The 27,316-nt window shown below is 61.1% G+C and overlaps 1 protein-coding gene across 4 annotated transcripts; it reads right to left on the bottom strand.

Moving 5' to 3' along the window:
• Window positions 1-222: 222 nt before the first annotated feature.
• Plxnb2 (plexin B2) lies at window positions 223-27,005 on the bottom strand. Of its 4 annotated transcripts, none has more exons than XM_071609370.1 (38): window positions 26,905-26,989; window positions 16,862-16,922; window positions 16,533-16,585; window positions 12,930-14,018; window positions 12,494-12,676; window positions 12,281-12,409; window positions 11,609-11,709; window positions 11,362-11,488; window positions 10,986-11,139; window positions 10,125-10,239; window positions 9,913-10,021; window positions 9,733-9,834; window positions 9,379-9,471; window positions 8,961-9,042; window positions 8,728-8,888; window positions 8,491-8,639; window positions 8,248-8,356; window positions 7,936-8,072; window positions 7,604-7,774; window positions 7,097-7,226; window positions 6,759-6,986; window positions 6,495-6,671; window positions 6,257-6,396; window positions 6,057-6,157; window positions 5,738-5,967; window positions 5,463-5,644; window positions 5,101-5,167; window positions 4,843-4,989; window positions 4,209-4,365; window positions 3,989-4,089; window positions 3,814-3,898; window positions 3,546-3,700; window positions 3,305-3,465; window positions 2,964-3,111; window positions 1,873-1,937; window positions 1,684-1,759; window positions 1,156-1,230; window positions 223-1,066 (listed from the first exon to the last, which is right to left on the bottom strand). In XM_071609370.1, the coding sequence occupies exons 4-38, from the start codon at window positions 14,004-14,006 to the stop codon at window positions 962-964; spliced, it is 5,529 nt and encodes a 1,842-aa protein (XP_071465471.1). In that variant the 5' UTR covers window positions 14,007-14,018; window positions 16,533-16,585; window positions 16,862-16,922; window positions 26,905-26,989; the 3' UTR covers window positions 223-961. The 4 variants fall into 4 exon arrangements, with proteins under 4 accessions (XP_071465471.1, XP_027808952.2, XP_071465470.1 ...); XM_027953151.2 differs by having other exon boundaries at window positions 16,874-16,922; XM_071609369.1 differs by lacking the exon at window positions 26,905-26,989 and adding an exon at window positions 19,977-19,995 and having other exon boundaries at window positions 16,874-16,922.
• Window positions 27,006-27,316: the final 311 nt, after the last annotated feature.

Genomic DNA, 27,316 nt, shown 5'->3' with positions numbered 1-27,316 from the left:
CTCTGTGCAGTCCATTGCAGCCCAGACCAAGATGAAGAGGCCGAGGCAGACAGCAAGGCGACAGACAGTGCTGGAGCTGCTCCAATCCCTGTGTCCAGCAGGGCAGCCCTCGGGCCCGAGGTGGCCCATGTGCACAGGGAGAATCCGTGAGCAGTGCAGGCCCAGGGAGGAGAGCAGTGAGGAGAAGGGCAGTCCCAGGAGGAGCCCAGCAGACCAGCAGAGTGAGAAAGACGACTGTATTGGATTTACAATTAACAAGATTTACAAAAAGGGGGGGTGGTGGTGGTCCTGGTGGAGCTGTTCCCTGACCCCCCCAGATCTGGGTGGGCCTGCAGGGAGCCTGTCTGACAGGCCAAGACCGGGACCCCCAGTCTGCTGAGTCCCCTCTGGCCACCCGAGCCCTGACGTCTGACGTCCAGTTGACCTTCGAGGTGGGGCCCAGGGGCCCTTGAGTCCACCTCGAGTGCCCGTGCCCCGTTGGGAAGGCCAGGTGAGGTCAGGGGGCATCGTACCGCTTTTTCTCCTCCTTCCATCTGGCTGACAGACAGACACTCAGTCCAAGAACTTGCCCTGGGGACTGCAGGCACTCAGATCCCACCGGAGGCCAAACCCAGGGCATCTGAGAAGGCTGCTGGTGCACTGGGAGGGAGGCTGGGGCCCCGCTGCCCCAGTGGCCCAGGCAGCTTGGTAAGGCACGTTTGCGAACTGCTCCCCATGGAGAGCACCTGATGCTGGTGCGAGCAGGAGTTGGTGCTGGCCAGAGCGCCCAGCAGTATTGCTCAAGAGGTCGACACAGTATAGCAGGAGTGGGCCCGCCACCCTCCCCCCCAGGTGCCGGGGTACATCCTCTGCTGGGGAGAGAGATAGTCAGCCACTGCTAACGGGGCCTCATGCCACAGGGCCACCCAGCACCAGGCGTGGGCACCTTGCACTGTGCCCCGGCTGCACTGATGGTCTGAGGTCAGAGGTCGGTGACTTTGTTCTCGAGAGCAGCGGCGATTTGCTGCAGGCGGAAGGCCAGCTGCATTTTCTGGGCAGCAGGGTCCTCTTCCAGGGCATTGATGATCTGGGCAGGTGGGGAGAAGGGTGCTGGCATGAAGATCACAGTCTAGGGAGGAGTGTCCCATGTGTCCCACCCCAGGGACCAGACCCTACCTCGTCATAGTACTTCTGTGTGTACTGGTAGAGCTGGTGCAGTGCCACAAGGGTGTTCAGGGAGTCTGTGTGTGCCTGGGGATGAGAGTGTCACCCAGTGAGCCCCAGGGCAGGCAGACTGTGTGGCACCCCAGAGGGAGACAGGGAGGCCAGCCCATGAAGCGTCAGACTGCGCTGTGGTGGCTGTGTGGTAGTGTGTGCATGTGAGTGCAAGCGCGCGCACGCGCGCGCACACACACACGCACACACACACACACACACACACACACACACGAGCAGCCTCTCCTGCTCCAATGAGGAGCTCAGCCAGTCAGCGAGGCAGGCACAGCGGGTGGGGCAGGCTTCGCAGGCTCACTCCACACAATGCCCAGGGTGCTGTGCTTACCCACTCCAGGGCAGTCACACCAGGTCCAAGCAGCCTGAGCAGCCAGCCCTCCCAGTCCCGCCCTCTTGCCATAACCTCACCCCTGGCTCAGCCTGGGGCAGCGGGAGGGTAGGCTCCACTCTGCCAGGCCTGTTACCGCTCACCCGGGAAATCTCTGCCAAGTGTGTGTTCATGTCCTGGTCGCTGACCTGTACCATCTGCCGGATCCCCTTGTAGTAACTGCAGGGACGGTGGTAGGAGTCTGAGGGTGGGCCTCGGGGCCTCCCAGGAACCCACAGCAAGCCCACGCCCTCCTCCCGACCACAGGGGATCCAGGGCAAGGCAGCACTCACTCCTCCACCATCTTCTTGTAGGTGGAGATCTCCTTGGCATACAGCAGCTTGTTGCTGGGCGAGTCCTATGGGATGAAGCCCTGTCATACCAGCTCAGGATCCCCACCAAGAGGAACAGTGTCAGCCCTCCCCAGACTCCCGAAGCTTTCATTAAAAAAAAAAAAAAAAAAATCATTTTTGTGGCACATGCCTGTAATCCCAGCTGCTTGGGAGGCTGAAGCAAGAAAATTGCAAGTTCAAGGCCATCTGAGGCAACTTAGTGACACCCTGTCTTAAAATAAATCAAAAAGGGCCGGGTGTGATGGCGTCCATCTGTAATCCCAGCAACGTGGGAGGCTGAAGCAGGAGGATCACAAGTTTTAAACTAGTCTCAGCAATTTAGCAAGACCCTGTCTCAAAATAAAAAATAAAAAGGGTTGGGGTGTGGCTCAGTGGTTAAGCACCCCTGAGTTTAGTCCCCAGTACAAAAACAAAACAAAACAAAACAACAGAGGTCTGGGTGGTAGACTGCTTGCCTAGCATGCGGAAGGTTCCATCCCCAATGCTACCAAAAAAAGGGGTAAAAATAAAGAACTAAAACTATATTTTTGTACTTTGTAGCAAAACTATTTCTGCTTATGCAAGGAGCGGGAGCTCGGGGCTGGGGAGTGTGGCTCAGTTGGTAGAGAGCTTGCCTCCCATGCACCAGGCCCTGGGTTCAATCCCTAGGACCACAAAAAAAGGAGGGGGGCTAGAGAGAGGAGGCCCTCTAGGGAGAGAAGGGGGGAGATCCCAAGGAAGAGGAGAGTGGGGACCCCAGGAAGAGGACAGCGAGGGTCCCTGCAAGAAGAGAGTAGAACGTCCCAGGGATCTTTTCAGAGGCAGCCCCATGGTTCTGGCCACCTTCTACCTGGCTTTGTCCTAAGCTTTGACCCCAAAACGTGCAGATTCACACCGGACTGCTTTTGGTACCTCCCAAACTCACTCCCATCTCAGTCACTCACCACGGTTCCCCAGGTCACCTGGCGTGGACCCTGTCCAGCAGGTCCTCCCGGGGAGCTGAGGCAGCTCCTCCCCAATGCGACCCCCCCCCCCCCCCCCGCAGCACTCACGCGGCTCAGCTTGTGCTCCGTGCGCGTGCAGGCGTCCATGAAGGTCTGCGCGATGACCGACAGGGAGGCGTCCACCACCTCGTGGACGTGCACGTCAAAGATGAAGTGCGGGTTCTTGAGGATGTTCACCCAGAACCGGAGCGGTAAACTGCGGCACCAAGACAGGTTGTGAGAGGCGGCGGAGGGTGGGGCGGAGGGTGGGGCGGAGGGCGGGGCGGAGGGCGGGGCGGAGCGGGCGGAGGGCGGGGCGGAGCGGGCGGAGGGCGGGGCGGAGCGGGCGGAGGGCGGGGCGGAGCGGGCGGAGGGCGGGGCGGGGCGGAGCGGGGCCGCTGCGGCCTCACCTGTTGGTCTTCCAGATGTGAATGGTGTCCTCATCCTTGATGTCATGCTTTTCTGCCTGCTCGTCTAGGAAGTCGAAGAAGTACTTGACGGCCGGTGGCACCGCGTGACCAGGTGCCAGCACGCTCTGGAAGAAGTTGTCCACGAACTGCTGCAGTGTTCCCTGTAGGGAGGGGCTCGGCGTGACCCTCGAGTGGCCGCGCTAGGGTGCATGTGCACATGCGCAACTTGCCCACCTCCCACCTTGACAGAGAGCAGCCGCGTCAGGTAGATCTCGGTGATGGCCTTGGTTCGCTCTTTCTCCTTCATGCTGCCTCGCTTGGACTTGCCCTCATCCACCTCATCTGTCGGCCGCACAAGGTGCCACACCCGGTTCTCCTCCTCCAGGAGGGCATGGCCTGTAAGGAGTGGGGAGCTGAGGATTGGCCAGTCCCCTGTGCACCTAGCAGCTCCCCAGGTGGCCACACAGGGAGGACAGGGGACATGGGGTGGGCAGGAGGCACACGCTCACGTTCCCCAGGTAGGTCCTGCTGGCTGTCCTCTGGCTGCTGGGAGACCCCCACCTTAGACAGGATGAGGGTGGCTCCATCCCGAACCTGAGGACAGAGTCCTGAGGGTGGGCCGCGAGTCCCTGGCACTGGGGACCCCAGCCCACCCCACTGCCTGGGCTCGCTGCCCAAACTCACGTTGTAGTGCATCAGGGTGTTGATGCGTTTCCACCGGCCATCCCGCTGGGAGGTCAGGTCCAGGTCAGACAAGATCTGGGCTGTAGACCCAGGGCGCCACTCTGTGGGGGGACATGGTCCGGCTGACTGCCTGTCCCCAACTCAGAAGCCCCCAGCAAGATCCCTTCTGGGGACACAGAGCAAGCCCAGGGCTTTGTGCCCTTGGCCCCAGGGTGCTCACCCAGGACCACACTGTCCGGCTTGGGCCAGCAGGAGCAGGGCTGTGTGCGGTACACCTGGTCAATGATCTTCTCCTTGACCTGAGAGATGGTGTCGCAGTTGAGGACCTTGACCGGGACAGCATCCACCCCTTCATCCTGCACAATCACGCTCACCGTCTGCAGAGGGACGCAGGATAAAGAGAGGGTGGGGATGAGACCCCCTCACCACCTCTGCCTGGGGCACCTAAGAGGACTCCGCTTTGCCCTTCCCCTGGCTTAGCAGGCAGTCTGGGGTTAGCTCAGGGGCGGCCCACTCTCACCTTGCCACTCGACCTCACAGGAGTTCGTGCACCCACTTACCACCCCATGTGCCCTGTTGTGGGCTGGGGTGTTGAAGCACCTGGCCTGGGGTCAGGACACGCCCACGCCACCAGACACAGTCCTCCTGAGCATGACATGCATCGGCCACCTGGCACATGCCCAGCACAATGTGCCACATAGATGCAGACCCAGGGAAGGCTGTGGTCTTGGTGCTGGCCTGGGAACCCCTGGCCCCCCTGGCCCTCGAGGCTCCTGTTTGCAGCAGGGTGGGGTCCATACTCCTTTGCCCAGCCTCCAAGGGTCCCCGCAGCCCGCTGGCCCTGGGCGGCTCACCAGGGGTGCGTACTCCACGTCATCCCCCAGCAGCCCGGTGTCATTGAGGGTGTACTTGGCCTTCTTCTGCACGGCGTCCACTGGCCCCTTTTCTACCTGATGCTTGATGGCCTTGAAGAGCTTATACAGGGGCTCACCAGCACTGTCCTGGAGTAAGACAGGTGGCTGTATGAGCAGGAGGGGTGGGACTGACCACAGCTGCTGGGCACCTAGAGGGGTGGCACCACTTCACTCCACTTCCACTCCTGGGGGACCCACCTTGAGGTACTGGTACAGGCAGATGGACATCCAGTTGGACAGCATCCTCTCCACCACTGTCTCAGACCTGAGGATGCAGAGTATGCTTGCACCCCCAAGGCCCAGATGGCTTTTCCAGCCCTGCCAACTCTCACACCAGCCTGGCCTTTCCATTCAGGCCCCGAGTCCCCGACAAGACAGGCGTGTGGGCAACACAGGCCACCCAGCCACCATCCCCACTGCCCCGACCTGAGGCTGAGATAGGGGCAGCAGCATGAACACAGGGCAGCAAGGGGTTGAAGCTAGCTGTGTCTGTCACCTGGGCCACAGTTCCACCCCTGGGCCACCCTCCATGGCCCAGCCCCCTGCTCACACCCACACACCTGCGCAACATCAGCTTGGGGTTCTTGGCCACCACGTACTGCTCCATGAGCTCCAGGAAGAGCGTGCGCATGATGTCTGTGTAGTACTCCAGCTTCCCGTGCAGTGCCACCGTCAGCAGGGATGCAAAGTAGACCTTGGCACGGGCGGAGAACTCACGCTGGCTCTCCAGGGTGTGGATGAACTGTGGGGCAGCCGTCAGAGCCCACTTGGCACCTCTGTCTGGCACCCGGTCCCACCTAGCCCTCCGTCCACCCCGGGGCCCAATCCTGCTCACGTTGATGAGGAAGGACTTGCTGTTGAGCAGGTTGGAGAACTGGTACAGGGCCTGCTCCACAACAGGCCGCCGCGACTCCGGGATGTCCAGCTTGCCCGTGATCATGACATCCTTGTCGCCGTCCTTGGAGGGCAGGAAGAAGACGCGGTCTGTGTAGGTCTTGTAGTCCAGCGTGGGGATGCCCGCCTCATGCACATCATTCGTCTGGTCCTCCATTTCGATCATCAGGTCTGGGGGACAGGAGGGTGGGGGGTGAGGCAGGCCTGGCCACACAGCCCTGGCCCTGCGCGCTGGCTGCCCACCCTGAGAGGCGGCGCACCTGTGAACTCCTTCTTGCAGCGGTCCCGCACGCTCTCCTCCAGACCCTCCAGCTGGGATTTGATCTTCTCGTACTCCCGCTCAGCCTGCTGGCTCTTCCTCCTGCAGGGCACAGAGGGTCCTCGGCCACTTAGGTGCCCGTGACCCTTCCGGAGGCTGTGTGTGGAACATGGGGGTGCTACAGTCTGCCCAGGGGCTTACCAGTAGCAGTAGACAGACACAGCAATGACAACCACCATGGGCACAATGACCAGCGGCAGGATGAGGCTGAGCGGCACATCACTCACACGCGTGTCGTACTCCACCCGGCCCAGCACCCACTCGCGGGAGCCGAACTTCACCTGTGAGGGAGGAAGGCTCAGTGCGGGGAGGCGAGGCCGCCGTGGTCGCCCTGGACCAGCCCAGGAAGGCAACCTCTCGACCTCCCAGCCTCACGCACAATGAACTCGGGCAGGTTGTGTGTGGTGTCTCGCTTCTGCCGCCGCTTGGGCGGGGGCTGCACCTCTGGGGGCTCGCAGTACAGGTCCGTCTCAGTGAGTGTCTTCATGATGCAGCGCTCGGCACCCACAAAAGCCTCGGCCTCCTGCAGCGTCATCGCCTTGTTCAGATTGGTGCCCTGAGAGGGCAGCAGAGGTCAGCATGGCCGAGAGGGAGCACTCAACCCAGACCATACCCCAGGGCCCCAGAGCTGTGCCATCATCACCTGGGCATGGATGAGCTTGTTGACCTGCTTCTTGACGCCACCTGTGAAGTTCTCAAAGGTGGGGTCTGCCACATACTCGAAGGCACTGGCCTCGGTCCTGAGCAGGGCACGGTGCCCATCCATCTGTATCAGTGCTGTGAGGTTGTAGGCCTCCGGCTCCTCGGGGACAGCCGGGGACAAGAAGACGACTCTGGTGTCGTTGTAGAACACATACTCAGTGCCTGTGACCTGTAGAAAAGGGCCAGGCCATTAGGCCACTAGAGGCAGACCTGCCCCTCACAGGCACATCCCCATTAGTCAACACCGGCCATGAGCCCCTGGGCCACACCAGGACTGACCATTGTGGGCTGTAGGGGTCCGGCCTCCCGCCGACGCCGCCAGGACTGTAGGGGCTCAGCAATGACCACCATGGCAAACTTCTGGATGAGGCTGAAGCCCTGACCAGTGACACTGATACTCCGGCCACCACTAGGGGATGGGAGTGGTGCCTTCAGCAGGAGGCGCCTGGCAGCTGGGGTAGGTGCCCTGCAGACTATCCCACCACCTCCCATGTGTCCCCACCACAGGTCGGCATGGGCACAGATCAGGGGAGGCATGCAGCCGTGTCACAGGCAGGGCAGGGGCACTTGGGGCCTGAGAGCACCGTGCCCAAGCGTGCCTAGGAGGAAGCCCATCTGGGTGCAGTGGGGTTTTCCAGAGGACTCCTGCTGCCCAGCCCTGTCCCGCCCTGCCCCACCCTGCCACATTCCTTTGAGCTAGGTCAGTAGAGGGCACCAAGGAGGTAGCTGGACACGATATTGGTCGGGGAAAGGAGGGGCACTGGCCAGTGTGGGGAAGGGCTGCACCTGACAAAGCTTCGAAGCGGCTCAAAGGCCCGCAGCACTGGGTTCTCCCGGAAGGTGAAGGAGACTCCAGGGCTGGACACGCGGGAGCCCCCGTAGGAGATCTCCAGGGCCACCTCTCCCAGAGTGGACTGGGGTCCTGTGATGCACTGCAGCTGTACCCCAAACTTGGTCCTGGGGTGGGAGGTGCCAGTCAGCATCAACCAGCCCTGGGTCAGCACACTGGGCTGGTTCCACGGCGCACTCCAGGGCAGACTCATGGTCATGGTGGGAATACCCCTATCCTGTCCCCAGGGCCAGGGCCAACCAGACTGGGCAGCTGTGGCGACACCCACACTTCACAAGGGACGCCACTGAGGGTCACCCGCACGTCCTCCTTAGAGCCTGTGTCCAGATGGGTGCCACTGATGGTCAGCGTGGTCCCTCCTGCTTGTGGCCCCTGCCTTGGTTCCACACTCAGGGGCTGGGGCTCCTGAAAGAGTAACAGGTGTGTGGGGTTAGTGCAGGGGCCTGGGGGACGCAGCGCCCAGGCTTGGACCTCCACCACACAGTAACTGCTGCTAGATTGCAGGACAGAGCCCGGGTTCAGCAGCCCCCAACCTTCCCAGCTAGTAAATGGAGTCCAGCACTCAGGCCCAGGTGCTTACTTGGTAGGTAAATTGGACACTGGGTGGTGAGTGGCCAAGCTTCCCGTTGACATCCACCTCGATGCCCCCAGTGGAGGACATCTCTGCAGCCTCGGTCACACACACGATCCTGGCGGAACAGAACCCACGGGCTCCTGCACACCTGGGAGTGCGTCCCACCTGCTCTAGGTCCCTCACCGTCCTCAGGTCTCCACCTGCCCAGCCATGGGTCCTGGGGCCCCAGTCTGAGGGCTACCCACTTACCGGGTGGACACAGAGTAACGTTCTGGCTCAAAGGCACAGTTCTGTCCAGCCACAGTGATCCTCTTGACATCATCTGCTTTGATGCCCAAATTGGACCCAAGGATGGTGACGCGGATGCCCCCACCCAGGGGACCAGTCTCAGGCTGGATCTGAAATTGGCAGAGCACAGTGACCTGGTGGCTCTGGCAGGCTGGGGATGTGAGGACAGGGCCCAGGCCAGGCTGGAACAAAACTCACCCTAGTGATGACTGGTGGCGGGCACTCAGACGTGGCATTGCTGCACAGAGCCCCGTACACACACCGGCTCTGCCCACGGCACCACACACACCTATAGGCAGGGTCAGCAGCCAGGCACAGGCTGCAGTCACTGCGGCCAAAGGAGCAGTTGTAGAGGGTCACTGTGGAGGAAAGTGCAGTGGTCAGCTGGACCACCTGACTGCCCACTCCCACCCTTGCCTGGACCCACTCACCTTGCAGCTTGCTGTCAATGTTCTTGCCATAGGACTTGACGTACAGGTGTAGGGACAGAGTCTCATTGGCATCGTGGGACAGCTGAGGGGACACATGGGAATACACTGCACTTTCTGGCCCCAGGGGTCACCAGGGTGATCACACAATAGCCACATGGTCCCCTCACTGCTGAGGCCAGAAGTAGGAGGACGTCAGACACAAAGTGCGCACACACACACACACACACACACAGTGTGCTGGGTGTACCCGGGAGGGGAAAGGGATATGTCCTCTGGTGACAAGCAGACGGACACATGCTATAGGGTGGGGTGGCGAGCCCCTGGCCAGGTCCAGGCCCCTCCCCTTACCATCCTGGAAGGAATGCCTCCCAGGGACCCTCAGGTCAGGGAGCCTGACCTACCTGTTCTAGAACCATACCTTTGGCGTCCGAAAGAAGAAGGTCCCCGGCTCCTGCACAGTCACTGGCTCCTCGAACTTGAGCAGGTCGCTGCCCACATACAGGGAGGACCCCTACAGACAGTCTAGTCAGGATGCTCTGGACAAGCCAGCCCATCTGCCCTGGCCTTCCTCCTGAGAACCCCCAAGCCTCAGTGCTCCTGGGGTTGGTAACCAATCCTCTCCCAACATGACCCACTGGGCCCCGAGACCACTCCAGTCCTACCCAGGTGGGCAGAAGCCTCTGAACATCCCTGTGATTACCAGGAGCCCTAGCTCCAAGGGGGGATGCAAGCCCCCCTGACCCCCCCACCTGCCTGGCCCAGGTCTCCCCACCTTGACTGTGTCCAGATTCTTGCCCTGGAAAATCACATCTGTCTCGTGGTTCATAGGGATGACCAGAGGACTGGGGTTCAGGAACTGTGGGCAGTTGTCCTCCTACAAGAGAATGATGCTGGTCAGGTGCTGCCCAGCCACAGCCAAGCAGCCAGGCCCCCACAGCCCCAGGGCCCTCACCATGTGGGCGCGAATGATGCCCTCCTCGGGGTTGGGCGAGGCCTCCCGACACTCATGGTACCGTAGGTCCCACTGGCAGGTCCAGCGGTTGCTGGCGCAGGAAATGCACCTGGGGAGAGGGGCAGGAAGGCCGTGAGAGGAGTCCAGGTCTGGGGGAGGCGCTCCAGGGGCAGCAGAAGGCCATGAGAGGCGTCCAGGGGCGGCAGACTCACGGCAGGTTTTCCACGAGCCTCATGGCCTCTCGGCAGTCATAGAAGGGGTACTGGTGGGAGGTGAGGAAGACATCATCTCGTCGGAAGAGGAGCTGGATGCTCACAGCCACATGGTCTGTAGACAGCAGTGGGGGACCGTGTCAGGGGAGGCCACAGACTGGAGGGGCGAGGGGCAGGAGATGGGAAGGACCTGGAGTTGGGTCTCCCCTGTCAGAGCCAGGAACACAGGGCATAGCGAGGCCTTCCACCTGCCATCAGACCTCGGTCAGGTCAGCTCCCAGGCTGGAGCTCGCATTTCTCCCCTGGGCCTGGCTGCCCCCTCTCGCGGAGGGCAGTGGCTCCTTGGAGTCTGGGCGGGAGGGTCTGCCAGGTCCCTATCCACGTCACTGCCCCCAAAACTCAAAGGACAGGGGCACAGTGCCCTGCCTGGCCTACTGATGAGTTCCCCTGCCTTTTGGGACAGAACTGCCTATCTCAGGCTGTACAGGGCTGGGAGTGGACAGGAGCCTCTGCAGAGACCTTGGTGCCTGGAACCTGGCCCAGCCACTACTGGTAAGGGGAGCCTTCCTGGCTCCTCTTGCTCTGGGGAGAAACAAGGCTGGCGTGCTCCTGCTTAGGGTGGGGCCCACTGCAGACAGCACGGGTACATGGGGCCACCTGCTCAGGGGCTGTCCTGCCAGCCCCCAGGCAGGGCCGTCTGCACCCCACCTCCCAGCACCATCCTACCCCAGGCTCTGGACGTGCACCCGGGAAGCCTGCCCAGCACGGGCTCCTGTGAGCTCAGTGATGGACGTGAGTGGATCAGAGCACAGCATGCCCAGGGGAGGAGATCTGCTCCCAGGAGCTGTGGCGGGGCCTCACCCTGACCAGTTGGTGTGCTGGGGATGCTGCTTGGGGAGTTGCAGATGACGGCGTTGCCCTCCACACGGGCAGGGTGTGGTGGTGATTCACCAAAGAGACACAGCACCTCATCCTTCTCGGTCAGGGCTGGGAGAGGGCTGACGGTCAGCTGCACCTGAAAGGGACAGTAGCTCACACCAGGAGCCCTCACCCCCCAGCACTGGGTTCTGCCTGCCCATTCTCTGGCAGCTCCCAGGTGGGGCCTGGGTCTGTTCTGGGTACACAGGATCTCGCCCTACCCAGCCCCAAAGGATCCCCTGACTGTTCAACAGTTCTAGGCCCTGCCTCTGCCCTACACCTGACCGACCACCAGTGACGCCCGTCCTCTGCTACGCACCTCCCCCTGAGCCCGGCGGCTCATGTTCTGAGGCTGGGCATCAGTGACGGTGACACAGGACTTGTTCCGGCTCCACAGCCAGTGGTTGGTCTCCTCGGCCCGCGGGCATTCAGCCCTTCTGGTGCATCTGTGAGGACAAGGGGTGGCTTCAACCCTAGTACCCTCGGGCCCCCATGTAGGTCTTGTCCTGGCCAGGACAGGGCTGTCCCCAGCTCACAGCCCTCCAGGGCAAGGCCAAGGTGCTCACCGTCCCTCGACGACACACCAGCCACAGTAGGGGTCCTGGGAGTCACGGCACTGTGCGCAGGTTGGGTAGCTCAGACACTCCTGTACTGGTAGCCGGAACACCTAGGGGTGGCAGGGCCATGGGGACACGGCTGCAGACACAGGGCCTTTCTCAGCCCCTGGTCTCCTGGGACTACCAACCTGTCCCCACCTTCACCTCTGGGCCTTGAAAACCCAGCTCCAACTCAGGTTGTAGGTGTTAGGAGCAGTTGCAGACTAGGCTCCAGATGACCCTGGCTGGTGGCCATGTGGTCCAGGATCCAGATGGGACAGGTCTTGGCTATACTGCTTCCCTGAGCCCAGGTCCTCTGAACCTCCTCCCTCTGGGGGGGCACCTGAGCATCTTGGGAACTCCTAGGGCTGGCTTAAGGGGCTCCTTGTCTCCCTCCATACCTCGGACACTGAACCAGGTCCCCTCTGCTAAGATGGGGTGGGGAAGGACCAGAGAGGAGCTGCAGTTGAGGCATAGGACAGATGGCCATAGTGACAGGGATTGAATTAATGGTGTCTTGGGCTGCAGCACTGTCTGGGACACAACCTGGCTGCCCTGTGTCCAAGAACCCAAGCAGAGGCACCCTAGGCCTGTCACAGTGGCCTGGGCCCCACAGCCTCCTGGGGCGGCACCTAGGCTGACCTTGTCCTGGGTCATGGCATATAGACTGGACAGATCTCCAGACAGCACCAGGTCCTGCTTGATCCTCTTGTTGATCTCCACGAGGATGGAGCTGTACTCCTCTGAGGTGCCATCAGGAGCCAGGTACACCTGGGCAGGAGGGCAGCTGTGAGGGTCAGGCCCTTGCCCACAGACAGCCTGACAGAACCTTCCTTGCTGGGCCCAGGGCCTCACCTTGAGGATCCGGCCGTCAGAAGTGCCCAGGAAAGCAACAGTATGGCCGTTCTCAGCGGTCACCGTCACAGCTGTCAGATTGAGGCCTCCACGCTGCAGCACAGCCGTGGCCGTGAGTCCATCACGGCTGCCCAGGGGATAGGGCAGGTGCTCCGAACCACACGGGAAGCTCTTGCTGGCGCCCTGCAGACACAGTGTCATCAGCAGGCGTCAGCCCTCCTGCCCTAAGGACCTTCTCCACTGGAGATCCAAGCTGACCTTCCGCCTGTGTCCTGTGCTCACTCCACGTGTGGCACTGGGGTGCTAAACGGACACACTGAGATGCAGCACCCATAGGCACCGCGTCATGCCGACCTGAACCCCAGCTACAACGCCCTCACACCCCTTCCAAGCAGGAGGGGATGTGGAAATCCCTGAAGATACCAAAGAAACGCACCAGCAAGTGGCCCCCACACTGGATGTCGCCATGGAAGGGCTTGTAGAAGGTGTCCCGGCTCGCCTCCCGGGTGCCCGTGTAGCAGGCGTTGCGGTTGGCCTCCATCTTGGCATGGACTTCCTCTAGCGGGAATAGGCAGAGGCCCGCCCCAGGCCCCCCACTGCTCCGGCCGTCCCTACTGAAGACAGCGTAGAGGACCCTGCCGGTGGCACCTGGTGTGGCTACAGAGGCTGCCAGGCAGGCCCCGAAGGCAGGGCCCTGGGGGTCGCTGGGGTCCCTGCAGTGCAGGTCCATCTCCACGTAGGAGTAGTAGGAGGGGTCATCTTTGCACATGCGTGCCAGGAGTGTGCGGTTTCGGGCTGGGTGCTTGTCCTGCTGGTTGAAGACAAAGAAGACATATGGGCCATCCTCAAAGGCCGCCACGAACTGCTGTGTGTTGGTGGACAGGTAGCCAGCCTTGAAGGTGGTGTGGTCTGAGTAAGCTTCGAAGGCTTCCCTGCCCTCAGCCCGGTCCAGGAGGCGGGTGCTCACGATGATGCCATTGTCGTGCGGCCCGTTGCCTTTGCCCACAAACAGCACCCGTTCGCCATCGGGGCCTGTAGAGCTGACCAGTCCCACGGTGGCCACACTCTCGTCGTTGCTGGCCACAAAGGACTTCTCGCCGCTGCCGTCCTCGTAGAAGAGAAGCACGGAGATGTTGCTCAGGGCACGCAGGGCACAGATGCCCTTGAAGAGGCTGCCGCACTCCACCAGGCGCTTCCCGGGCAGGTCCAGCAGCAGCAGCTGGTTGGCATTGTCAGTGGGCACTGCCTCATGGCACTGGCTGGCCTCGATGGGCGGTGTGCACTTCTTGTTGTCCAGGGCGGGGCCTGTGACGGCCTGCTGCTGGAGGTGTAGGTCCGCACTCAGCTGGAAGAGCACGTTCACGGCCCCCACGTATACCACACCTGAGGCCTCGTCCACCACCAGGTGGTTCAGCTCCATCTCGCTGCAGAAGACGTTCAGCTTGCGGGGCCGCAGGCCCACACTCGGGCCCACCAGCCCCAGGAAGGTCAGGGCCCACAGTGGCAGTGCCATCTCCCAAGGTCCCTATGGGGAGAGAGAAGGGTCAGAGAAGCCTCGGATCCTTCCCCCTCCTTCCTGCCCCCAATGACCAGAACAGAGGCCAGAAGGGCTGGGGACTCGAATGAGTGGGGGAACAGCCCCCGCAGACTGAAGGACACCATTTCCCAGCCTTCTCAGGAAACTCTGCCATAGTCTAACCTACAAGTGGGGCTAAGGCCTGGCCACTGCACACAGGAGTCGGGTCCTGGCCTCCACCTCCTAGCACTCAGCGTCCTGCAGGCTGGTCCCCAAAGCAATGTCCCCCAGAACATTCACACACATGCCTCTACCCCAAGAAACTACAGATGGTCACAGGGCATGGGCCCCAGGCTGACTGACAGACCCTGACACGTGAGCAGGGGGACCATACCCCGCTCTCCACATGATGCAGCTGAAAGTGAACTGGGCTGCTGTGCCTGGTTCAGCTGCCCCACGCGCCCACCAGGCCTTCTGACCCAGCCTGGCCCACCTCCCTGGAGCCACCCAGGAAAGTTACTGATCTGCCTCTGACCACTGCACACCCGCCCTGAGGCACCACAGTCGGTGTCCATCCTCAGAGGAGCAGGAAGGTGTCTGATCTGGTCATGGCCTGGAGGCCTTGGGTGCAACTGGGCTGACTGGAATGCGGTGGTTTGTTCTCATGGACCCTGCCTCTCTTCTATCAAGCCTTTGCTCAGGTCTCCAGGGTTATGGCCAGGCCACAGGCAGCCCAGGCCATAACCATTCTGTTTCCATTCTGCATCTCTCTGTTCCAATTGGCCATAAGCCTTCTCAAACCTCCTGAGAAAGTAACCAAATGAAGAAGAAGCAACCCCCTACTGACAGAGCCCTCCCCACCCCAGGATCACAGGGGTGGTGGGGGAGAGAGCTGACCTTGGCCAGCCTCCCATCCCAGAAGAGGTCTCCTGGCCAGGCAGCTCCTGTCTCTCACAGAACCCTGACCCTGCACCCAGGGTCCCCAAACATCGATATAAGCCCAGAGGCCTCGAGAAATGGGGATCACCAGCAGGCTACTTAAGATTCCCTGGAGGATATCCAGAGGTGGGCATGTCAGGCTGCTTGGAGATGGCAGGGAGGCTGAAAAGTGCTAGAGGACAGGTGAAGGTGCTCCACGGCAGCTGTGGGGGGAGCAGGGGGACCCAGGCGTCACCAAGATAGGAGCGGTCAGGGTGGAAAAGGTGCGGCTTAGTCAGGACCCCAGGGCAGGGGTCTATGGGCCTCTCTGGCCTGGCTGCTGGTCCAGGGAGAGGAGGGGAAAGCAGGAGAGGACTGCCACACCCCAGGCCTCCATGGCCAGCCAGCACCCGGCTGTGCCAGGAAAGGTGCACAGCACTGGGCAGTACTCCTCAACCCCAGAGGCCAGAGGCCCAAGTGCTGGCTGCTCCTGCTCCCGGGCTGGGGCCAGGCCAGAGGCAGCCCAGCCTGGAATGAATGGAATGCTGGGGGGAGGCACAGTGAGCCACCCAACAGGGATGCAGCCTGGACCCTGCCAGTGCAAAGTGAGGGCTTCAACCTGGAGCTGACTCAGTGGGGGCCGCCAAGGGTCAGGAAAGTTCTTGCCTTGGCCCCACTCTGCCAGCACTCTGGGCACTGGTGGAGGGGTCCCTCCCTGACCTGCTGACTCACAAGAGCCCAGGGCAATAGAGGTGGCTCTTGCCCTCTGGTTAACGCCAACCTGGGCTGGCATACCTGGGGGGCCCAATGAAGCCCAGTAGACCCTGACGCTGTAGCCCCAGCCCGGATACCCTGTGGCTGCCTGGCATACTGCCTGGAGGCCAGGATCTGCCCCAGCACCCCCTGAGACAGTGGGCGGAGCACAGCTCAAACCTCAGGCCTTATAGGGTGGTAGGAGGGGCTGGGATCGCACTCCCCAGCTCTTCTACTTCCTGGACAAACAAGACCTCAGGCGACCTGTCCCGCCGGCCCAGGAGCAAAGGGCGCCCACCTGACCACTACAGAGCTGAGGCCACAGGCGGCGCCAGGCACAGCTGGCTGGCTTCCTGCTGCTGGTTCCTGGAATGAGGGGGCGGCAGCGGGCGCTTCCTGTTTTGAACTCAGTCTAGGACCCCCACTTACAGGGCTGGTGGGGATTTCCCCAGCGGCACCAGCCTTCTTCCCAACTGAAGTTCAGAGGTGCACTTCCAAGAAGCCACTTAAATTCCAGGCTACTGCAGGCTGGGAAGTGTCTGGGCGGGCACCCCACCCCCAGCCCAAACTTTCAGGCCTATGTTCCCAGAACCCAGTGCCCAGTCCCCCTGGGCAAGACCCGGGGAACTCAGGGAAGCACTCCCTCCCAGGATCAACTGAGCCTAAACACTGCACCCCTGCCCTCTGAGCTCCTGTCTCTAGGTCCGACCATTGATCTATCCAACCAGGACAGGATGTGGGAAGGGCAAGAGAGATGTGCATGGACATATCCTGCCCAGACAGCATCAGGACACCTGGAGGGTTGGGTCCCAGCACTCTAGCTAGTCTGCACAGCCCCAGCCACCCACTCACCGAGGCTCAGGGGCTCCACATCAGTCTCCACTCCAGGCAGGCATTGAGACTCTCTAGGAGGAAAGGAGAGAGTCACACTAGGAGGCTGGATCACCCCAACCCATCTCTGCTCCATATGGCGGGGGGAGGGAGACAGGACCTCATCCTGGCACCACCCCTCCCTCAGACACCTCTACATTCATTTGGTCTTTCCAGAACATGGCGTGGCTGTGCCCTTTTCTCTGCTCACAGGCAGGGGCAGTGTATTTTAGCCTTTTTAAACTAGGTATGCATTATTACTTTGATTACAACATCTATTTTCTGAAAAACATGCAGATCCATGAACTCACATTTCTACTTACTAGCTGTGTGATCTTGGGCAAGTTACTTCTCTGTGCCTCATTTCCCCATCTGTGAAATGGAGACAATAACAGTGAGCTACCCCAGAGGTTTATAAGGTCTAAATGAATTCATTCATGAAAAGTCCCTGAGATGTCACACTGTAGCCCCTCGGAAACACCTGCTATTGTTTCCTCTCAGTCTGGATGTATAGCTCCTTACTCTCTGTCGGGAGGCATAGCACAATACCTTGCAGTATGGCTGGCTTGCTGTAGGGAAAAACCAGTAACCACAGTATCCCACCAGAGACCAGAGGCACCCTGGAAAACTGCGTGGCAAATGAGGTGGTGGTCTGTGCTGACCCAGCAGAGCCCAGACCTGTCCTGGAGGGAAGGCTGTGGAACAGGGTTCCACCCACCTGTCTTCACCAGTGTTAAGTGCTGGAAAGATTTAAAAGCCTTTATCCAACTTGAAAACAGTGGGAAATCTTGGGGTAAGGGAGGAGGGGGCTAGGACAGCAAGTAACTTTGTCATTTTTTGGAAAAAAAAAATAAGACCATATTTAAATATTACTTGTCTAAATAAAAAGAGATACACCTGATAATCACCCAAGGTGATTCCTCAGCCTCCCCCCCCCCCCCAAGCTTCTTCTCCTCATGGCAGACCTCAAGCTCTCTACAGGGGGTCTGCTAAGGTCAAGGGAGGCTGGCCTCTCCTGAGGGAATACTCTCATCTTGAGTCCACACCCCATAAGGGTCTGACCCAAGGAATACGCTGACCAGGCAGGCCCACCACACAGCAGTCTCCCTAGGCAATGAAACCAGGATCCCTTCAGCCCTCTAGGTCACTAAGCCCTCTGGGGCCCTGGACAGCCAGACTCAGGCTTGCAACTCCCCCCTGCCATCCTGCCCCAAGCACCAGACTGCACCTTCTCTCAGGATGTCCTTCCCATAGCCCAGATGACCACTTTCCTAGGTGCTCCCAGGCCAGGCCAGCAGGCCAGAGCCCCAGCTCCAGGGCCTCGCCAAGGAGGCTGCGGTCCCACCTCAAGGGCCAGCTCTGCAGCCAGGACATGGGGTTCCCACACCAGCTCTACCATTTTCTAGCTGGATTATGTGGACTACTTACAAAGCTGCTCTGTGCCTTAGTGTCCCCATGAGTTTGCTGGGGCTAATAACAGTTTCCACCTCCAAGGGCTGCAAAACTCCTACCCATTCTTCAGAACCCTGAGATGCCCTCCCAGATGGGCCCTGCAGGACTGTCACTCATCCTCTATGGTCTTCACTGAGGGGCCCTATGGGTGGGTGTAAAGCAAAGGGGAATGAGAGCACTTGGATCCCCTACTCCAGCCCCCAAAGCACCTTGGCCTCTCTGAAGCCCTTGCTGTGTAGGACCAGCTAGAGCCCCTTACTACGTATCTGGGGTGCCATGGCTTTCTTCCGCAGGTCCCTCTCTGTCCCCCAGGCCCCGCACACAGGCTAGCTCTATCCACCCCTAACCCCAGGGGAAGGAGAGCAAGAGGGACCTGAAGAGCAGTCTCCTTCAGATAGGCCCCAGGGCTGGGGTGATCTGTCCTGTCCCCCTCCCCAGTCCTGCTGGGCAGTGCTAGTTTGAGTACCCCAGGTTCCAGGACTCAGCCTACCCACAGGGCTCTAGACTGGGGTAGAGTGTGTGGGGGGATCTTTCCATGTCAGCATCTTTTTATTTTTTCTTTCTAGTTTGTAGATGGGCACAATACCTTTATTTTGTTTATTTTTATGTGGTGCTGAGAGTCAAACCAGTGCCTCACATATGCTGAGCCAGTGCTCTGCCACTGAGCTACACAGCCCTATCCCTCATGTTAGCATCTTCAAACAAACTTAAATTGAGCACCCCTGCCCCTCCCCATACTGGGATTTATACCCAGGGGTGCTCTACCTCTGAGCCTGTACATCCCCCCCCCCCTATTTTTTATTGTGAAACGGGATCTTGCAGAGTTGCCCGGGCTGTTCTAGAACTTGTGATCCTTCTGCCTGCGCTTCCCCATTAGTTGGGGTTACAGGCACACACGACAGTACCCCTGTCAGATTGAGCAATTTCTTAACACTAAAATAAAATCAGTGAGAAGCTGTCAAGCCCAGCAGGAGGAGGGCCCCTCTTGGCCAATCCAGCAGGCTGTGGGTTCCAGAAGGGAAGCCAGGCAAGGTCGGAGACCAACACGAGGCTGAGGCTCAGACACAGGCCTAAGTGTACAAAGGGCAGACTCCTCCCGCAGTCCAGGCTCAGACCCAGGTGCAGACAGGTACAACCCTCCAGCGGCCTTAAGCCCTGTGGGGGAGGGCCTTAAGCCCTGTGGTGGTCCAGAGGTTGGTGGACCAGTGAGCTCAGGCCGGGCGCTGGGGGACCGCTAGGGGACCGGATGGGGGGCTCTAACGGGGAGGCAGGTCCGGGCCGCGCCGCCTCCCTCCCCTCCCCTCCCCCGCCGGCAGCCAGCTGCCGGGAGGCGTGACTCCGCTTCGGCGACGACGACGCAAATCTGCAATTAGCCGGGAGCGTTAAACAAATCAGAAGAAACAAAACAGGCCGCGGAGCCGCCAAATCCGAGCCTCCGCTGTTTTCAAAACAAGCCCGAGGGAGGGGCCGGCGGCGGGGTCTGCGAGGAGGATAAGCCGGGACGCCGCGCCGCGGCCCTCGGACCGGCCCCTGGGAAGGCAGGCGCTGGACACCCCGCGAGGCCGGCCTGTGACCGCGCGCCCAGCCCCATCCGCCCGCGACCCGGTCAGAGTGCAGCCCGGGACCCACACCCAGCGCGAGCCGGCCCGTCCCAGACGGCCCCAGGTGGCAGGACCGCTCCCCCGGCGCCGCCGGACTCTCCGAGGAACGCGGCAGGTTACCTGGGAACCACGCAGAGGAGGCCCCGCCGGGCGCTCCTGGGCGCCGCCCGCCGAATCCCGCGCGCCAGAGCGCGGGGATCACCCGCCCGCGCCCTCCGGGTGTTTCCCCGCACCTCAGGACACACCTGGGAACACACGTGGACCCCTGCTCTCAGAGTGAGCTTCATCAGGCCCGGGGACCCCACGGAGCCATAGACACGACAGCGATGGAAACGGTTACGTGGCCCTGCGAGACGTCCCATGGGGCGCTTACCTGGCATCAAGCACAGCTGAGCGCAGAACCGGCTAGTACCTACCCAAGTCCGCCCTGGCCTGAGAAGGGGCCGCAGTGGACGGTTCCGCCCACTGCTGGTGGCTCCGCCCCTGCCCAGGGTTGATCCCTGGGCTCCTTCCCCAACTCAGCTGTCAGCCAACCACGCAGGACACCACTCCCAGCAGCCTCCTGTAGGATCCCGAACCTGGGGTTGGCGTCGTGTGACAGTCTCCCCAGGTGAAGACCGAACTCTTCCGGGCAACCTGACCTAGGAGCGGGGTGGGGCTCCAGGGACAGACTGACGTCCTAGCCTGAGTCTTGCCTGAGTCTTGCGTCAGCGACCAGAGCCTCCCACAGGACTCAGGGCAAGGTCCCCTCCCAGGTGGAGGGTGCCTACCTCTTTCCCACCAGACCAGGCTATTGGTTCTGGCTTCCACCTACCTCCATAAGTCTGGGCTATATGTCCAGCTACAAAAGGCACACCTGGCTTCCTCAAAAGGCTTTCCTTCGGGGTGAGTCAGCCTGAGTTCCAGCTTGTCCACTTTCCATGCTCCCTACCCTGGGATGCATCCAGGCCACCTCAGTCTCTGTCTGAGGCCTAAGGTCATCTAGTGCCCACGGTCTTGCATCAAGCCCCTGGTCCTTAGTGCCCAAGGTTCACCCGGAAAAACCCCAAGATGCCTGCCCTAGTCCCTCCTTCCATGCCAAACTGCAGCCTCTGAACACTGTGGGGTCCTTAGACATGGTCTTCAAGCTACCAGCCATTGAGCTCCCCACCCCCACCACTTCTGAAACAATGGTGTGTGGCCTCCTCAGCCTCCCCCCCCCCCACCCCCACCACAACCCACCTGCTACACCAGAAGCGCAGGTCCTCTCAAGCCCTGGGAGCAAAAGGTGGCCCCTTGCCCCTATATACCAGGCCTGCAGAACCACTTCCTTCCCACTAACAGCCCCTTTTTGTGCTCCAGCTACCACACCTTTCTCCCCACTTCTGTCCCTACCACACCGCAGACCTTCAAACTTAGCTCCCCACAGCATATCACCCTTCATCAACTTGTGGTGCTCCCAGAGGACCCCAAACTCAGCCAGCTGAGAGGACACAATGGGTCCTGTCACTCAAGCCAGCGGAAAGCTGGCTAGCTGGTTCAGCAAATCAAGAGTGCGGATAGCAGTCTGGCCACAGAAGGGCTCTTTTGGGACCCAGAGACCCTGAGCTGCTGCCTGTTTGCCTTCCTACCCCTTTTGTGTGCTCCCACCTCATCTCCCCTTTCCCAGGCTCACCCCCAGCAGTGGGTGGTGAGAGATTAGGTCCTGGCTGGATAAGCTCATGCAGGATGCAGCTGGCCCAGAACCAGCTCTGCCTAGAGCCCCCCTCCAGGGACATGGTGAGCAGGAGGTGGGGAAATATGGGGGCGGACGGGTGAGGGCCCCAGTGAGCGGGAGGAACCAGCAAGGCCTGTAATCTCCCTGTCAGCCTGTCAGCACAGCGCCTCGGCGGTCACCCCAGCCCCGCCTCCCCATCACAGCAGAACCCTACAATTAGCTTGGGGCACCTCGCCAAACTTGGGTGCCAGCTACCACTCACATGTGACCACACATGTGCAGGCACACATGTCTGTGACTGATGGAAGCACCCTGCCAAAAGGGGTCTTGCATCAGTACCCAGATTTGTCCCCAGGAAAAGAAGCTGGAGGGAGACACCCACACCCAGTACTTGGGATCTCCCCAGGTCCCAGCACAGTCAGTTCCGGGCTGTGAGGCTCTCAGAGGTGGACAGGTAGGAGCTGGCCTCCAGGGAGGGGCTGTGTGGGAAAGGTGGGCAGGCCATGTCAGCCAAGGGAATGGGCTACCTGATGAGTCTCCTGTCCAGCCTGGGCTAGGGGGCTGGCAGGCACACAGTGCTACTAGGAGTGCTGGGCAGTACTGGAATCCAGCCTGGGGCTGAACCAGTGAGAACAGAACTGGGATTTCCCAGGGGAGATATGCCCAGCTCAGAGTGGGAGCCTGGCCTCCCTGCAACACACCCAGGGAGGAGCCCCCATTTCTCTCTTGGAGGGCAGGCCCACCTGCTCAGTTCAGCAAGGGGCTTGGACACAGGAGGGTCTGGCTAGGGGCCATGGACCTCAGGTCTAGATGTTAAACCCAGGGAGACAAGGAGTGGTTCCACAGGAGACACTACTGGACAAGGGGCCACCTGGGTCTCCCCACATTTTCTCCCATCCTGACATCCTCTTCTGGGTCCTAAGGATACTCAGGGTGGTCCTCAAAATCAGGCCTGTTGCCAAGGTGGAGGTAGGGAAGCCAATCTGGAGGATTATCTCTGAGGCTACAAGGGAGGGGTGGGTCAAGCTGGAGCCCCTCCTACCACGGGCACTTTATCTCTGCCAGCTTGCCCAGCTCAACTTAAAATAGCTTCTCTCACTTGCTTGATTGACAGAAGAAATGGTCCCACTGTCAAGTGGGTGAGGTCACTGGGCAGGAGGCAGGCCCAACCAGGGTTCCTCTTCTCTCCTTGCCCCAGGGCAGTTGTTATCTTCCAGGCAAAGAACACACAGCTGGGCTCAGTGTGTCCTGGACCCTCACTCTCCTCCATAGCAGGCCCTAGCTCTGAAAACTCTAGGGAGGGGAGCCAGGATGACAGCGTCCCCGCCTCCTATTGGTTCTTAAACCTCCCTTCCAGTCTAGGTCCCTGCAAGGCTCAGGTTATTTCCAAGCCCCAACTTCCTGTCAAGCTGTGCCCTCTGTAACACACACTGCAAGCTCTCCATTCCTCCAAGGCAGATCCACACTGGTGGGCTGGCATGGTCCTCAGACCCCCAGCTTAGGTCCTGGGAAGGGCCCAGGAGAACATGTGCAGAACAGCAAACCCTCTTACCTGTTTCAGCACCCTGCTGGGGCTGAGAAGCCTTCACAGTTGCCTATCCCCCAGATATATCCCCGCAACTGGCACCAATGAGACAGGCAGGCCCATACGGCCCCACACGGGTGGCATGATGGCTCAGGGGCCAGAGGCAGAACAGAAAGCTACCTGGTAAGAGAGACCCCACCCTGCACAGGGCCAGCTGACTGGAGCCATTCCCGCCAGGGAGCAGATGCCCCTGAAAGGCGGACAAGGCCTTTCCCTCCTCCTTCCTCTTGCTGAGGAGAATGCCCAGCTGGGGCAGCCTCCGGCACAGAGATCTGAGCTGGTCCTACATGAGGACTGCTGGTCAGCTGTACCAGAGGGGCCAGGCACTTGGGACCCAGATGCGGTGGGAGAACTTGGGTGAGAACCACGGCTACATCACAGAGCCTGCCTTTCTCTGCTCAAGGCCCTGAGCCAGGTCTCAGCTGGCACTAAAATGGGGAACTGCCGGGGTTTCAGAACCCCAGGGATCTCAGAGGCTGAGGAGGAGAGGATGTGGGCACTCAGCCCAGCCCAGCCCTAGGAGCCCTGAACCCAGGCCAGGGTGAGCCCCTCCTAAGTCTAGCCCATGGGATGCCCCCCCAGGGAGGCTACCAGCCATAGGAGGGCCTGGGGGTATGTGTGTGAAGGGGGCTAGGCAGCAGAGGCAGGACCACAGGACCACAAAGGACAGGAAACAAACCCCCAGCTCCAGGTCTGGACCAGGGTGGGACCTCCCCAGTGACGCATCTTCACCAAGGGTACTGCAGGTCTGTAGTATCCTGTAAGCAGCCTGCTACACCATTCCTGGCCACACAGACTCCACCTGGGACCTGAATCCCACCGCAGAGCAGAGTCACAAAGACTTCCCAGAGTGGGTGATAGTGCTGGGGGTTGGACAGGCCAGGCCTAGGCTGGCCCTTCAAATGCTCTCACCCAGACAAAGCAGAAGGGCCAGGCAGGCTTCTGTGCCAGGGATTGGCCTGGGGCCCCGACTGTCCCTTGGGGAACCCACGTCAATGTAGGGTTCTTTGTCGGGGCCAGAGAGGCGGTGGAACCCACCCCACCCCAAGGCATAGGAAGTATGAGCCTGTGTCACAGGGTGTAAAATCCCAAAGGGGAAGAAGGCAGAGGAACTATATGTGACTTGGAAAGGCAAAGTAAACTAGGGGTCGCTGCCTCCAAGCTGCCCACCCACCTGTGGCCCCCAACTCAATCACAGGCACTGCCCTGCCCTTCCCAGCCCATAATTAGTCAGAGCCCAGCCCTAACCCAGAGGCAGCCCCACCCTTAACGTAAACAGCCATTACTCTCTGAGAGCCTCCACCCCATCCAATCACCCACTCCAAGAACCTGAATCTACCTCAAGGAAAGGAGGTCAGGCTGGGGGGCCACCTTGGCCCTTCCACAGGTGGACTGAGCCCTTGCTGACCAGTTCATTCCTCCAGGCAGACTGGGCACAGGAACCCTTCAACAGGGAAGACTACTCCCCACACCTGCATGGCAAGGCAGGAGGCAGGCTGCAGCAGGAGGGACTGGGGAGTGGCACAAGAAAGCACGGCAGCCCTCCAGGCCAGGGGCCTGGCATCCCGTGTGGTCTTGCCTATCAGAGGAGGGGTGATGTCAAGGGAGGGTGCTGGAAGCTCTTTCCTCCTGTGTCCCCTGTCCATGCCCAGCATTCAGAGGGCCATCAGCACTAACCCTCAGTTTGTGGGTACCAGGTAGAAGATGAGGCATGGTAATGTTCCCAGAATGGCTGATGTCCTGGTGGCGATGGGGTGTGTGCCATATGGACCCCTCCCCAGGCTGCCAGCCCACCCAGTGCCTTCCAATTCAGTCTCTTCTGCTCCACTTGCCTGGGCCAAGGCCAAGCCTCTGGGCTTCCTGCCTTGGGCCTCGGCTGCCCACTCTGTCTCCCCAGCGTGGCTGCTGGGCACACAGCCTCCTAGGGAGCACGGCAGCCTCCAGTCCCAGGCAGCCACCCCAGCAGCATCCCAGATGGCTCCTCAGGGACCATCTCTGGCCTCAGTCTCCCACCTGTGAGATGTCCTGAGGAGCACCACATTCTCATGGTGGGGATGGGGGGTGCTAGGTGAGGGCTGGGCTGCCCCTCAATGATGGCGAGAGGATGTGAGGTTCAGCTGGCAGGAGACCCCAGGGATCTGCCTACCAGCCTGATCAACACTCCTGCTGGGGCCCCTTGACCTGTCGGAGGGGTGTGCCTGAACCTGGATCTGTAGGGTGGCCTCAGAGGCCCTGGTGTGTGGGTTATGGGATGAAGGAGGTCCCCCAGCTGTGCCCAGAATGCCTCCTCCACCATGGCCTCCCTCAGGGGGGCCTGAGCCCACTGCAGAGCAGGCTAGGGTTGACCTTGGGGCCTTCTCAAACTCAAAGGTGACACATCCCCTCCCTGACCGGTCTGAGCAGCCTCCTCAGGAGGTGGTGGAGCTGCCTGGACTTGCCAGTCCCTCCCTCTTGGGGCTCTCAACCCACGGCCCGGAAGTGGATCCCTCTCTCACGGCTGCCTCCCACTTTGAGTGGCTGGACACGGCTGGATAATCCAAAATAATTCCTTCTTGGCAGGCGGCCGGCGGGGGAGGGGGGACTCACATTCCAAACCCTGTTTTTCTCAGTAACTTCCCTCTGCTCTTGGGGCTAGGAGCCCCTGGCCAGACATCAGGCCTCCCTGACCTTGTGGTGGGGTTTGAGAGGTGTGTGTGTGTGGGGGGGTGGCTCAGAACTGCCAGCCCACCTGCTTGTTCCTCAGTCTGGTCTAGTAATTTCTGTGCAACTTGCTAGAGCTGACTGACCCCCACCTTTCTGGGAATCTTCTCCTCTGGACCAGGGAAGGAGGACTCCTCTCACCACAGTCTGCCTTTCCGGTTGGTTCTCCCTGGGTGCCAGGGTACTATCTGGGGGTGCAGTCAGCCGAGAGCCCCCATCTCTGGGCAGACCCAATCTTGCACTCCTACAGTAGGTTGTGTGTGTATGTGGGGGGGGGGGGATTTCTGAAGAGGCTCAGCTTTAAAGCCCTCAGCACACGGGCTGGGCTGAAGTTGGAAATCAAAAGAGACTTCCCCAGGGCAAGTTGAGAGCCCAGAGAATCCCCCTGGCCCCATAAGTTCCATCAGCTTTGGGGCCTAGCCTCATCCTCAGTCCCCAGTCCTGCCACTACCATGGTGGCCACAGACAGAACCCTTCCTTCCTTCTCCCAGGAGCTGGAAGAGGAGGCAAGTGACGTGGCAGGAAGCTCCAGGGCTCTTGAGCTCAGAGACCCCAGAGAAAGGACACAGGACCCCCCAAATTTGCCAAACAGCCTGACCTCGAAGGAGGGAGGGACGGCCCATGCATAAGGGTCCCCTTCAGGAGAAGGGCCAACAGTGGGGCAAGGCCTGAGTGCTGAACACCCTCCCCAAGTTCTAAGACTTCTTGGGTCCCTGGTGTCCACCCAAACACCACGCCAGGAGGGGCGGAGGAGACCCTACTAGGAGGCGTGGGGCCTCGCGAAGTGCTGGATGTTGGTTCCTCCGCCGCGGGTGCCCTCCACCCTGGAACCCTGTCCCTGGGGGCTGGAGGCCTTGCAGAGGCCTGACGGTGGGTCCGGCTCCTGAGGAAAGCCCGGCAGAGCCAGGTGTCTGCGCAGGTTTAGCGGGGGCTGGGGCCGCGGAGGTTTCGCACTACCGACGCGATCTGCCGGCCGCTGCTGCAAGGGTCTCGGCCACTGAGTGGGGGCATGGGCAGAGAGGGAGGGTCGGAAACGAGATCGGGTCAGACGCGGCTCCAGAGACTGCGGAGCCCCCGCCCGGCCCAGCCAGTCTCCCAACGCCCGTCGCCGCAGGCCTCGTCCGCCGCCCGGAGGCGCGTGGGGCGGGGCAGCCGGCCCCGGCCCGACCGGCCGCGGCGCAGGCCCGCGGCGCCCTCCTCTGAGCGGCAGTGCCTCGGATCCCCGAGCCCGGGCGCGGCAGGCCACAGCAGGGCAGCGCTGACGCGAAGCCCCGGCCCCAGTGCTACTCCCCACACAGGCCCGGTCCCCAAGCGCGGTACCTGCACGTCCGCCGACGAGGCTCGATGGCGCCCGGGCCGCGCTCTGCGCAGCGCTCCGGACCGCGCGGCTGCCATGGAGACGGGCCTTTGTGTGGCCGAGGAGGGGCCGGAGCGCGCGGGAGCCGCGGGCCCCGCCCCCGCCGGGGAGAAGAGAGGGAGGACCGGGAGAGGGGGAGGGGTGGGGGAGGGACGGGGCGGTTGGTGGAAGGGGAGGGGAGGGCGGGGCGGGGCGGGGCTGGCCGGCTCTCCCCGTGCGCCCCCGGTGCGCCCCTGCCTCCGGGCTCAGCGGCGACTCGCGCAGGACGAGTTTGCGTGGGGTTTGCGCCGGGCAGCACCCTGCCTGACCTGCCGCCGTCCCAGGACTACTGGCTCCCTCCCGTAGAGTCTCCTGGGCCAGGGCACCTTCTCCGGA

This window comes from Marmota flaviventris, chromosome 3 (assembly GCF_047511675.1).
Source record: "Marmota flaviventris isolate mMarFla1 chromosome 3, mMarFla1.hap1, whole genome shotgun sequence".
In the NCBI taxonomy this organism is placed as follows: domain Eukaryota; kingdom Metazoa; phylum Chordata; class Mammalia; order Rodentia; family Sciuridae; genus Marmota; species Marmota flaviventris.
This window is presented reverse-complemented; position numbering and strand designations above follow the sequence as displayed.

What these genes read in the sequence shown, in the direction of transcription:
- Plxnb2 (XM_071609368.1), bottom strand. Translation starts at nt 26,979, where the DNA reads ATGGCAGCCGCGCGGTCCGGAGCGCTGCGCAGAGCGCGGCCCGGGCGC. An exon ending in AGAATCTGGACACAGTCAAG is followed by an intron (nt 9,472 to 9,732) that starts GTGGGGAGACCT and finishes GACTGTCTGTAG; the next exon opens with GGGTCCTCCCTGTATGTGGG. An exon ending in CGTTACTCTGTGTCCACCCG is followed by an intron (nt 8,357 to 8,490) that starts GTAAGTGGGTAG and finishes CTGTTCCGCCAG; the next exon opens with GATCGTGTGTGTGACCGAGG.